The 12976-nt window shown below is 34.9% G+C and overlaps 1 protein-coding gene across 1 annotated transcript in view; it reads left to right on the top strand.

The window, feature by feature from the left end:
• The window catches only part of BMP5 (bone morphogenetic protein 5), a 135712-nt gene extending 124102 nt beyond the window's left edge, over positions 1-11610 (top strand). The window contains exons 5-7 of the mRNA XM_005863302.2: positions 6159-6235; positions 7515-7625; positions 11374-11610. Coding sequence (XP_005863364.1) covers positions 6159-6235; positions 7515-7625; positions 11374-11523 — 338 coding nt within the window. The 3' untranslated portion in view covers positions 11524-11610. The remainder of the gene's footprint in view (positions 1-6158; positions 6236-7514; positions 7626-11373) is intronic.
• The last annotated feature ends 1366 nt before the right edge of the window (positions 11611-12976 follow it).

The raw sequence follows: 12976 nt of genomic DNA, 5'->3' as shown, positions 1-12976 counted from the left end.
ACAGTACCTACCCCATAGGGCAGTGATGGCAAACCTTTTGAGCTCGGCGTGTCAGCATTTTGAAAAACCCTAACTTAACTCTGGTGCCGTGTCACATATAGAAATGTTTTGATATTTGCAACCATAGTAAAACAAAGATTTATATTTTTGGTATTTATTTTATATATTTAAATGCCATTTACCAAAGAAAAATCAACCAAAAAAATGAGTTCACATGTCACCTCTGACACACGTGTCATAGGTTCGCCATCACTGCCATAGGGTGAGGTTACTTGTGTTGTGAGGATTAAATGAATTAATGTGTATAAAGAACTGATAACCATGGTACATGCTTATTATAGTGTTAATCTTTAATTAGATTAATCTAATTAACACTATAAGAACCTAAGCTAGTACCTAGTATACTCCAGAAGACTTCATGAGGCACTTATATGAGACTAGACATTTTCCAGAAATGGAGGGAGAGATGAAGCCTTTTCAGACTGATATGCACAGTTATAGAGCCAAGTACCAGTATCAAATGGCTGAGTGTGCAAGTATTCCTGTGTGAGAGGAGTGTTATATCAGTGAGAAAATGATGATGAATCTAAGTCATAGAGAGTAGGTATGTGATGATAAGGAGCTATGGTGTCTTCATATAGACATTCAAAAAAGGAGAGTCATACTCAGATATGCATGTTTGAAAGTTAAATTTGGTACCAGAGTGAAGAGTAGAATGCCAAGGGAGGAAACTGAAATCCCAAATATGATTAGGGGCCTAGTCCAACACCTCATGCAATAAAAATTATAGATTGGAGAGAGTGGAAGTGGAAACCAAAACATGTGGAATGAGGCCAACTGGGACTGAGTCAAACGGGACTCTGGAGATGGGAGTGTAAAGAATAAGTGGAAGGCAGAGGAAAAGATGTAGATATGAGCCAAAAATGTTAGATGTAGCCTATGACTTTACAGTACCATAGAAACAAAGGAAGAGAAAAACATCATGGAGAGAGACTCCAGTGGGAACATCAACACTTCAAGTATAGAATCAGGAGAAAAAGCAATTCTATGAAAGAGACCAAAGACTGACAGAGATATAGGAGAGCAGGGATAAAGTGTTATCCCAGATTAAGTTACCAGAAGAGGATGCTGTAGTAGGAGGTAACCAAATGTGCAAAGGGCTTCCAAGCAGTGACTTAGTCTAGAAATTGGTCAATTTAGTGAGGCTTTGTGGGCTGATTTAATGAAGGATACGAGGGAAAAAGAGAAAATCAAGAAAGTTACGAAATTTTCTGGCTTGGGCCACTAGGTTACTGGTGATCCTGTTAATTGAAATAAGAAACATCAAAGAAGTAAAGTCAGGAATGAAAATAGAGAGTAGGAGGCATCTGGGAAACTTGCATTTAGAGATGCCTGGAAGGCAGTTTGAAAGTCAGGTTTGTGGACAGGTTTTTAAGTCAATGAGCTCTAAGGTGAGAAGGTTGGATCATAGGTGCTTTGCTGAGCACAGTGAAGCAAACACTCTAGAATCAGTGGTTCTCAACCTTCTGGCCCTTTAAATACAGTTCCTCATGTTGTGACCCAACCATAAAATTATTTTCGTTGCTACTTCATAACTGTAATGTTGCTACTGTTATGAATCGTAATGTAAATATCTGATATGCAGGATGGTCTTAGGCGACCCCTGTGCAAGGATCGTTCAACCGCCAAAGGGGTCGCGACCCACAGGTTGAGAACCGCTGCTCTAGATAGTTATTGTTTTGAGATGTCTGGTTTGCATCATACATTCAAACAGAGAAAAACACAGTTATCCCTACACAAGTAAATAACACTAATTCCTACTGAGTTGTGCAGACATTCAAGTGAGGAGTTCACTGGATTTTCAAATTCCTCATCTTTGGGGGGAATTGGTATTGTTTTGGGTTTGTCATGAATTTCTCTATTCCCAAGGCCAAATAAAAAATTTACCATTTCTTCTTCTTTACCTCTTCTTGTATCCTCATTCATTTGTCATTTCCATTTCCTATAAATTAATTAAAATCCTGATGCTGTAGATGCTGACTTCCTTTTCCTTTGGGGAACTAAGTGTGGGAATGCTAATATCTTGGTTTTTACTTTGAAACACAATATCTTATCATATTTGGTTTAAGCAATTGATGTGCTTAAATGTTAAACTCTATTTTGGATTTTTTTCTGTTTTTTTTGTGGTTTTTTTGTTTGTTTGTTTTAGATTTATCTATATTTCATCCCTTGAAGAAGCTAATACCAAATTTAAAGAAAAAGAAACCCATATTGATAACTAGATTTTTTTGGACTTGATTTTCTTTTGTACCCTTCAGAGATAGGCTAGCTAGCCTATATTTATTTATTTATTAAGATAGGCTAGCCTATATTTATTTATTTATTGTTGCTTTTTTCAGGAATGAGTGGACAGACTAATGAAGCTCTCTGTAGACCTCAGAAATTTTTTAACTACTTTTAATCACCATGTATTTTATTTTGATTTTTTTGCAAAGTCTTTTTTCTAGAAAAAATAATTTAAAAAAATCAAACTAAGAAAAATCATTGAATTCTTACCCTTTTCAGAAATTGACCACAAAGAAATTGGCATAAAATATTTAACAATGCTTTAAATATTTTGGCACTGATTTCCCAATATTATTACCGTAAAGACACAAAACAATGAAATGCTATATTTATGATATCTGCATTGTGATTGAGGAATGTTAGCAAATTGTTCTAGTGTGTGCTGTGGCACCAAAACATTTTTGTAATTTCTGGCACAACTTTTCATTTGTGGGCAGGTTCATCAACAGTAGCATTATGTTCATTTTATTTTAATATTTGAAAGGCTGCCAATCAGTATTTTTTAAAGATATAAATCTAACTTCCCTGCCCTTCCTCCCTCAGTTATTCAGCCAACCATTTATAGAACACCTAACTGCAAACTTTGCTGGTTTGGGTACAACATTTACTTCACTCAGTATCCATTAATTTTTATTTCTGACAGAATAAGCATATGGTCCTAACGCTCTATGAAATCAGACTCTTGGAACCAGACTCTGTTATAAATTTCATTGCTCGTTACCTTTATGCGATGTTACATTATATACATCACTTAGCTTGCATGAAAAGCTGCATAGATGGAACAGATATATTTTGACATTTACGTTTTACTTTATTTTTTTTATAAACATGGAATTCAAATAACCACATACATAGTTTATGGCTTTTTACACGTACTTGTATGTGTTATTGGCTACAGTGTCGTTATTCATATCCAGCGTTTTTAATGAAGACAAGGATAAAAGAATAAATGTTTCCCTTATTGTCTAATGCAGGAGATGGTGAAGTAAGAGCCAAATTCAGCCCATTGCCTGTTTTGTATGGACCAATTGCTAAGAATGTTTTTTACATTTTTTGATGTTTGACAAAAGATTCCAAAGAAGAAGAATACTTTGTTTCATGTAGAATTCATATAAAATTCAAATTTCAGAATCCATTAGTCAAGTTTTACCCATTCATTTATATATTATCTATGGGTGCTTTCATGTTATAACAGCAACGTTGAGTGTTGCAAGGGATATCCCATAGCCTAAAATATTGACTGTCTGTCTTTTTAAAGAAAATGTTTGCTGACCCCTGGTCTAATGCATAGCTGGCTTTTTAAAAAATCCTAAATATCAAGAAGTTTATGCAATCAAACTAATACTATAATTGTTGTTTTTTCTTTTCTCTAAAAATGATCCAAGAAGTTTATGCAATCAAACTAATACTATAATTGTTTTTTCTTTTCTCTAAAAATGATACAGGGAGCTTATCCATTTCATCTTGTTTTATGTTGAGTTACAGGAGGCTTGTCTATTCTGTGTTCTTCTGATTAAGGGAGAAGTTTACCCAGAGAATGAGTGGTGGGTTTCAAATAAATTCCCTTTCCTCCATCTCCCATCATTATAAACATATTTAATTTGTTTTAATGAAGGTAATTGCACAGTAGGAATAACTCTGAACTAGAAGGCAAAATGTCTCTAGGTTTAAAATGTAATCATTATCTTGTTTTCTAGACTGACGTTAAATAAATAAGGAGTTGAAGTAACTGTGAAAGGAGATGACAGGGCCCACTAAGACGGGCTCCTTGGGTCTTTGATGTGCCTACATTTTCTTTAGAGATGGAGGATAATTACACTGAAAGGTGATATCTTATGACAGACTGCTGTGCATAGTAAACTGCTACATCGGTTTACCAGAGATGACTGTCAGAGTGAATGTAGCATTTATTTCTAGGAGAAAAACTTAGCTGTCTTCTTTGAAAATAAATTCTTTTGCTGGCTCCCTTACCCTAAATTTTCCCCTCTTTCATGTTTTGTGTTGGAAAAAAAAATCAAAATCGGTTGACTTTTAAAATACATTTGGTGCAAGGTGTGAACAAACTTTAAGACAATATTGAAAGATTTTCTGTGAAGTTATGTTTCTTCGGTATTTTATTTTTTCCAGAAACAAGATCAAGGTTCTCTGTTTATCCTTAAATCTTTTAAACAATTTTTAAAAGTTATGGGTTTTTCAGGTTATATTCCAAAATATGTAATGGAAATAATGTATTTCATTTGCTTCAAATAATTTCTGAAAGACGCTGAGAAATTCATTCATTAATGCCTCTAAGAATTATTCAGTACCTACGGTATGCCAGGCACTGTTCCTGACACTGAGATATACCAGTGAACCAAACAGAACCAAATGAGATTTTTTACCCTTGAGGAGTTGACATTCTAACAGGAGGGAATAGATAAGAACCAATGCACATAATAAATGAGTAAATGGCATAGCACACTAAAGGGGATCAGTGAAATGGAAACAATTCAGGGCAGAGGGAGGGAGACTGGGAATATTAGGGTTTTGGTTTAAGAAAGTCAGTGAAGGCCTCATTGACAAGATGATGCATAAGTGAAGAGCTGAGCAACTAGAGTCATTAGGCATATAGATATGCAAGGGAAGAGCATTTTAGGAAGAAGGGATAGTGAGAGCGAGGACCCTAAGGTGACAGAAAGTTGACCTGTGCATGAAACACCAAGGAGGTGTCATGGCCATACTGGAGTGAAGGAGAGGAGGAGGAGTGGAAAAGGCATCGGAGAAGTAATGGGGCCTTATAAGGCACGTGAGGATATTTCATTCTTATGGGTATGGAGAACCATCTTGGGACATTTTGCTGGGGAGTGATATGATTCAATTGACTTATTAAAAGGTCTACTTGGCTGCTTTGTTGTAGGGGAGCCAGACAGGACAGGGAAAATATTATTGAGGATATTGCAGTAATTCAGGTGAAAGATGATTGTGCCTTGGACAAGGAACAGTCATGAAGGTGGTGAGAGTGGGTGTATTTTGGTCGTATTTGAAGGCAAAATGTGTAGGATTTCCTGAAAGATTGGATGTGGGAGAGAAAAAAAAGGAGTTTTTTGTTTGTTTGTTTTGTTTTGCTTTTTACTCCAAATTGTTTTTTTTATGTTTTTATTTAAGAAATGTTATAAAACTGGAAAACTGCCATCAGTCAAGAATGGAGAGGTCTACAGGTGGGACAGATTTTGGGAGGATGATCAAATGGTCAACTTTGGGTATCCTGAGTTTAAAATATTTATTAAAATAAAATAAACTCAGTACGATCCCAATTGGTACTTTCCCAGTGTTTGCTTCATGGAAGATGTTAAAAATATTGTATAAATATTATATATGCTACTATAATATGCACAAATTAATGAATGAACATTCATTGAGCCGTACTTTCCCAGTGTTTGCTTCATGGAAGATGTTAAAAAATATTGTATAAATATTATATATGCTACTATAACATGTACAAATTAATGAATGAACATTCATTGAGCCACTGGTACTTAATGAGTGGCAGGCATCATGCTGTGCACCATCACATAAGGGTCTAACCAAATCTTGTTAGAACCCCAAAAGGTAAATGCTATTGTCTACATTTTATAGAAGAAGAAACTCAGAACAAGTAATGAGTAATTTACCTGAAGTTCACATGGTTAGCAAGTTGCTTTAGGTTTAAGATTCAAACTCATACTTTACAACTTCAAATATAGCCTCTTTTTTTCTTAGTGACCTCACCAAAGAAATAGTAGTGGTATACACAATAAGCTGCCATCTGTTTAAAATCTGATTTTTGTCTTCAGATTATAATACAAGTGAACAAAAACAAGCCTGTAAGAAGCATGAGCTCTATGTGAGTTTCCGGGATCTGGGATGGCAGGTAAGAATGATCAAGCAATTCAAGTGTTCTTTTCTGCTTTATGATAAATCCTGAGTTCCTTGTAACCTTTGTCAATGATTTTTCCAATACAGTAATCAATTATTTTAACCAGACTATTCAGTAAATGGATTATTCACATTATTTTATCCATTATTCTTTCTGCATAAAAACATAATTATTAGGTTTTATAGTAAAAATAAAAAAACTATGTTGAAGAAATGATATTTGTAATATTTAGAAAGTGAAAAGGGGTGTTATTCTTTAAGTATTTCAAACTTTTGATTTTAATACTATTTTTTTCAGATTAACTCAAGCAATTCTCTTTGTCCCCAATAGTCCCAAACTATCAGTCTAAGAAACAGACAGAATTCTTGACTTTATTGTCTCTGTCATTTAAAAAAATTTTTTCAGATAAAGTTGTTTTTCTGCACTTCAAACTTATTGCTGTCTTTCACATATGCTTCATAAACATATAATTAACTTCATCAACAGGGCGAGGAGGAGAATTTAACCAATACAGTTTTTAATAATTCTATGTAATAATCATTTAAATTGAAGTTTTTTAGATTATATTATCCTATTACAATGATTCTCAGAATATGAGCTATCTTATTGAGAATTAATATTAAAGTATAAACATTTTCAAATTTTATATTTGGGCCAATTTTTACCTCTCTGGGAAAAAAATAGAGCAATTATAACATATGCCAATTTTTTAGCTTCCTAAAAATTTTCATGTGCAGTTTTTGGAAGTTGCTTCAATTCATTTCTTCTAAAGAGTCTATAAAGCTAATGTACAAATGAAAATAAAAACAGTACAAGAAACAAATATTAAAGTTTTTGGAGGTTGTCAAGTTTCAAAACCAGGAATGAGTTATTAAGAAGTAATGAGAATTATCTCAGGTTTATTTTTTATTTTTTTGGTCTGGTTCACTTGAACTTTCCAGAGTTCATCATTTCCTGTTTAAAGGATATTTAGAATATTATTTCATGATTATGGTTTTATTCATGAATGCATAGATTTATTTATACATACTATGAATATTGTACATAGCAACCTCTTGGGAGAAATTACAGAGGACATTTTCTTGTGAAAATATTTATATATATTTTTGTGAACGTCAACTTAAAAATAAATCAAGGGCTTGGGGGAGGCTATCCTATTAGACTAATTGTTGGACCAAGAAGAGAAACAAACCTATCCAGATTTATATATATTTGAGTATTTTTAAGAATTATATTTTTATATTACTTTTTTCTCCTTTTTTGTGCATTTTAGGACTGGATAATAGCACCAGAAGGATATGCTGCATTTTATTGTGATGGAGAATGTTCTTTTCCACTCAATGCCCATATGAATGCTACCAACCATGCCATAGTTCAAACTCTGGTATGCTTTGTTTTTGTAGGATTGAAACTGGTTTAAGATGAAAACTTCATATAAAGTTATTTTAACAGAAAGCATCCATTGGTAGTTACCAATGCATTATCTTCTCTTCTCAAACTCGTTTGGCACTTTTTAGAGCCAAAGTAACAAATTATGGGTATAGTCAGGATATTCAGGCTGGTTTAGAGATTAATCCTGATTCCATATTGGGGAGGGATTCAGATAGGAGAGTTGTCGTAATTACATTATGTGTTCATTCTGCGATTGCTTCACTATGCAACATGACTAACCACACAGGTTCCCAGTGACTTATTTCTAACCTAACAATTCATTAGTAATCATTGCAAAAACATTGAATAATAGCTGTAGTGAATTTCATCTAAGGGCTTTTACTCTAACTATTTAAGGGTGCTCCATAACACACTGTGACAATATGAAAGTTCTTTAATATAGAATATAAGTACAAGATACATTTCTATTTCTTAATACCTTTTTTTACCTTTAAGGTGAAAAATAATCTTCATTTTTTCCCCTTCCAGACTCAGGAAATCAAATAGTGACTTAATCTGTAATAGCCTAGGCTTATTTTTGTGGAAAAGATAGTGAGTTGTTGATTTCATGGTCTTTAAATGGTTGTACTGTATTAAATGAGTTCATGAAACCTCCTAAGAGTCTGGCGTACCTGCATTATGGCAGAGGGTCAAACTCCGGAAGACTAAGTGACAGGCTCCTAGAAGGTACAATAGATTATGTGGTATTATTATTCCAAATTAATGTGTGGGGTTAATATGAAAATTGTAATTAGGAAAGAAGAAAGGAAAAAAGTATTTTAGACTCCAGACTTACTGATGGGAATGGGGTTATTTGGTGAATGGCAGTAAGAGAGCACTAGCTATTGGTCAAAAAAATAAAAACAAGTAAAATAATCTATCTTAGTGGATGAGGCTTGTTTATGACGAAAAAAAGAGTAACTATTAGAATTTGTGAGGAGTTGACTCTTCAGGAGGTTACCTTTTTTTTTTTCTTCAAAATTAATGGAAAATTGAAAGCTGAAGAAAAGAGTATCTTAGCTTCCTTCTGAATAAGGAATGGGCTATATAGATTGATAGATTAAATTCTTGAATGCCCATTATGCTGGTGTCTTCATTGACTTCTGATGTACTACCAAATAGCTAGATACCAAAGACACATCTATGACAACTAGAGCTTGGGCATGGGCAAAAATTTTGGGGGAAGAAATGTGATGTAAGAGAAGCAGAGAGATAAAACAAATATGTATTTTGAAAGGTAGTCATTTATACATTTTCTTCTTTTTCTGAGTCTTGACCAATGAGATTGCCTACTTCCATACCATATACAAAGTATAGAGAAAATTCCTGGAGGAATTTTAAGGTTTGATATGCCTTCATCTTTGCTATCTGTACAAATAAGTAGTTCATGATACAGGGCAACTTTTCTGGGGGGTCTGGAGCAGGTATGCTCTGCAAAGGATGAATGTTTGTATTCAAACTTCCACTGGTAAAAAAAAAATAAATGCTATGAAGTCTAGCCTTTTAGCCATGTCTATGAGAATTCACGTTGACTGAGAGCTGACCATACAGAGAACAGTGCTGCTGTTTCATGCCTTGAAGGGATAGCCATGATCACTGTCTTTCTGTAATGTCACAGAGGGCAGCCACTACCAGCTTATAAAAAATGCCGCTTAATTTCTCAGAAACTTCTTTGCCTCTTTTTACTCTCATTCCAATGACTCAGAAAGTAGACTTTTGCTTCCTGAGATACGTATCTAACGTATCAACATTTCCCTCAAGCAAAGCAATGCTTAATAATGGAAAAAACTGTCAAATACAACCCTTTCTCTCATTTCCCTTTTTCTCCTTATAAATATACTAGAGATCCAATGAATGAAATTCGTGCAAGAGTAGGCCTTCACAGCCCCTGCTGCCTTGGCCGCCCTCGCAGCCCCGGCTTCGTCTAGAAGGTCGTCCAGGTGGTCGTTCTGCTGTTCGGTCGTTCGGTCGATTTGCGTATTATGCTTTTATTATTATAGATATTTACATATTGTCAGCTTTTGGGGCAATAGGGTAGAAGGCAGTGTTGAAAAACAAACATTAAAAAAAATCTTTGGCTCAGTGGATAGAGCGTTGGCCTGCGGACTCAAGGGTCCCAGGTTCGATTCTGGTCAAGGGTATGTACCTTGGTTGCGGGCACATCCCCAGTGGGGAGTGTGCAGGAGGCAGCTGATCGATGTTTCTCTCTCATCGATGTTTCTAACTCTCTATCTCTCTCCCTTCCTCTCTGTAAAAAATCAATAAAATATATTTTTTAAAAAAATCTGATGTGCACTTGGAACAAGATCCCGCTCTGCACCAACTGTCCTGGGATGTGGGACATAAGTCATCACAAAACTTGAAGCCTCCATGGGAAGTTTTATTTTTTCCCCCCTGGCATTGTGCACTCTCTCTGTTTGTTCTGTGAAGGACATGAAACAAGAAGACAGGCATGTTTGTTGTTAAAGGAGAGCATGTTTGTGACTAACATGTTTGAGAAACCATTCAAGAACAATCCTTTTTTTTTTTTAAGCAAATGCTCCGTGAGGCTGCCAAGCTCCATTGAAACAGGGTGATCAATCACGTATGTGCATGTTACGGAAGATAAAACTGATGAGGGACACAAGCTGCATCTGAAATTTGTAGAAACTATCCAACTTTTAGTTTTGTGAGGTCTTAGGAAATTTCAAGTTCATGTCAGATCACCTCATTTTTTCTGCTGTTTCTGTCCATACGCGGGGCTCTTATATCATTTCAGCCAGGACATTGTACAGCCAAACTCTAGGAGGCTATATTTGCTTTTTGTAGATCCCTCAGGACTCATCAGTGGGACTTCCCATAAACCCCTCTAGGGAAGGACTAGGGTAGATGGGTGGGAACAGGGGGACCAGGTCCTGGCTCAGACCATAGGCAGACTGCCAGTCTGATCAAAATGAGAATAAACCCTTTATTTAAGCATTTCACTTTCCATGTTCAGCCACCTTTTTTAGGCTTTTGGGGGGATGGAGATTCAATTCGTAAAATATCTAGGCTCTTTACTTCTGATTTAGCTTAGCCTGCTTTTTAGAGGTTGTCTAAGGGAGAAAGAAAGTAAAAGGATATTAAACTCTACCCAATCTGCTAAAAAATTATGTGAAGAGTTGAAATCATTGCTGTAAACTTTAAAACAAATATTGGATTATACCTGGAGTTTATTTTGCTGTTATATTTAAGTTTCCTTTACAATGGAAAATGAAGAGCTGGCATAATTTTGATGACTTATTGTTTAATTATCCTTTTGAAATAATTCTTAGATCTGAATCTTCCTACAGTCCAATTGTGTGGCTTTACTGATTTGCATTTATAACTTCTGTATGTCTCAGGAAGTAAATAGAAGTCGTTTTAACCAAAAGCAACTAAGTACTAGTTGCCATGTTCTTTTTCCCAGGAAAATTTTCACTGGTTTCTCCATATAAGGTATTTTCCTTAGCTGTTTGAACATTTTTCAAGATCCCAACACATAATTAGAACTACTGGGTTGATTCTAGGTGTTAATGCTTAAGAACACATCCTTTATTGCCAGCCACCCCAGCTACTGAACACAAAGAGAATAGTGGAGGGTGTGCTTGATGGTGAGTGATAAGACAAGCATACCATTTTAAAGCTGCAGACAAAATATTTACCTTATTTCTTAAAGAAACAAAACATTTTTTCTTTCCCAGGTTCATCTGATGTTTCCTGACCACGTACCAAAGCCTTGTTGTGCTCCAACCAAATTAAACGCCATCTCTGTGCTATACTTTGACGACAGCTCCAATGTCATTTTGAAAAAATACAGAAACATGGTAGTGCGCTCCTGTGGCTGCCACTAATATTAAATAATAATGGAAATAAGAAAAAGATCTGTATTAAGGTTTATGGCTACAATAAAAAGTATACTTTCAGACAAAAGGAGAATTCTGTAAAATTAGTCTGGCTCATTTCATCTCTACCTATGTACAATATCATGTATATAGTCACTTTTATTTATTTAAAGGTATATATTCTCCTTTATGGATGCCTTATCAATAAAATCTATTTTATAGGTCACTACATTAAACAATAGATTGCCCAATCTAACTTTCAATGAGGTATGTTAAGTCCAATTCAATTCCATGTCAACATTTTTTCCTAATACAATTTTTAATATATCTTTTGAAATAAGAACTCCTTTTACTGTTAAATATCGATGAAAGAAACTGAATGCACATGGTTATGTTGCTCCAATAAAAACTATGCTAGGATATTTATTTAGAAGTAAAACTTTAAAAAATAACAACCCAAACAAAAATGCTTAGATAAACACAATTTTTCTTTTAGAGTTTCTACTGCATCCAATAAAGTGAAATGTTGAACTGGATTTGAATAAATAAATGGTAGGCAGAATATAGAACCTGAAAGATTGCACATAATTGTTGTAACTGTTTGCTTTCACAGAATTGGTGTAACTGTAGGAGCATGTTCCTTGTTGGCTTGTGAATTGCAGATTTTGCAAAGAGCTCAAAGCTTCAGGAACTCTGTGGAGACAGGCTTGAGCCTGTGTCCATGACTTTCCAAGTTAACACTAAAAAATGGCAGTACAACCTTCTTACCTCAAATAAATCCTGTCTGCCTATTATCTAGAACACTACTGCTGCAGATTTTTTTTTCTGGTTGAAAAGGAGTCCAAAATAAAGAAAACTTTAGATGTGCTCCCCTTCCCTCCCCACAGACAAGAGTCACTGCATGCATAAAATATACTGGAGCAAGATGCCGACAGAGCCATTTTCTTTAGCGCTCCTTCATAACTGAGTCCGTTGATGGATGTGATGCAAGGGATTTTATTTAGGGTAAAAGCACTGAAACTAAACTGGAGGAAATTACCCAAAATCCCAGAATGGCTTTGACAGAATTGCCATTTCAAAAGAACAGCTGAAATCCATTTTTCATATCTTTGAGAATGAGCTCAATGAAAACCTTATTTTGTAAAGGGATTTTGTAAACCCTCCTCCAAGCACAAATAATTCCAAACGGGAAGGTTCTGTTGTGTGTATGTGCATGTGTGTTCTTCCCTCTGAAATTAATTTATTTTCTCTCTCTGCCTTCTAAGGCTTTTCTTTAACACACACTGATTTCTTAAAGAATGACATTTAGATGGATAACTTGCCATTTATGGTGGCTCCACAGCTAGGCCTATTTATAGTTCATCTAGAATATTCATAAAGCACCATTTATTAATCACTCTTTTGGATCTTTCAAATAAAAATAGTAATAGCTTAAAAATGTTATGGGTTTGTTTGTAATTCA

This window comes from Myotis brandtii, unplaced genomic scaffold (assembly GCF_000412655.1).
Source record: "Myotis brandtii unplaced genomic scaffold, ASM41265v1 scaffold176, whole genome shotgun sequence".
Classification (NCBI taxonomy): Eukaryota; Metazoa; Chordata; class Mammalia; order Chiroptera; family Vespertilionidae; genus Myotis; species Myotis brandtii.
The sequence above is the reverse complement of the archived record's forward strand: the minus strand, read 5'-3'. Positions and strand labels throughout refer to the sequence as shown.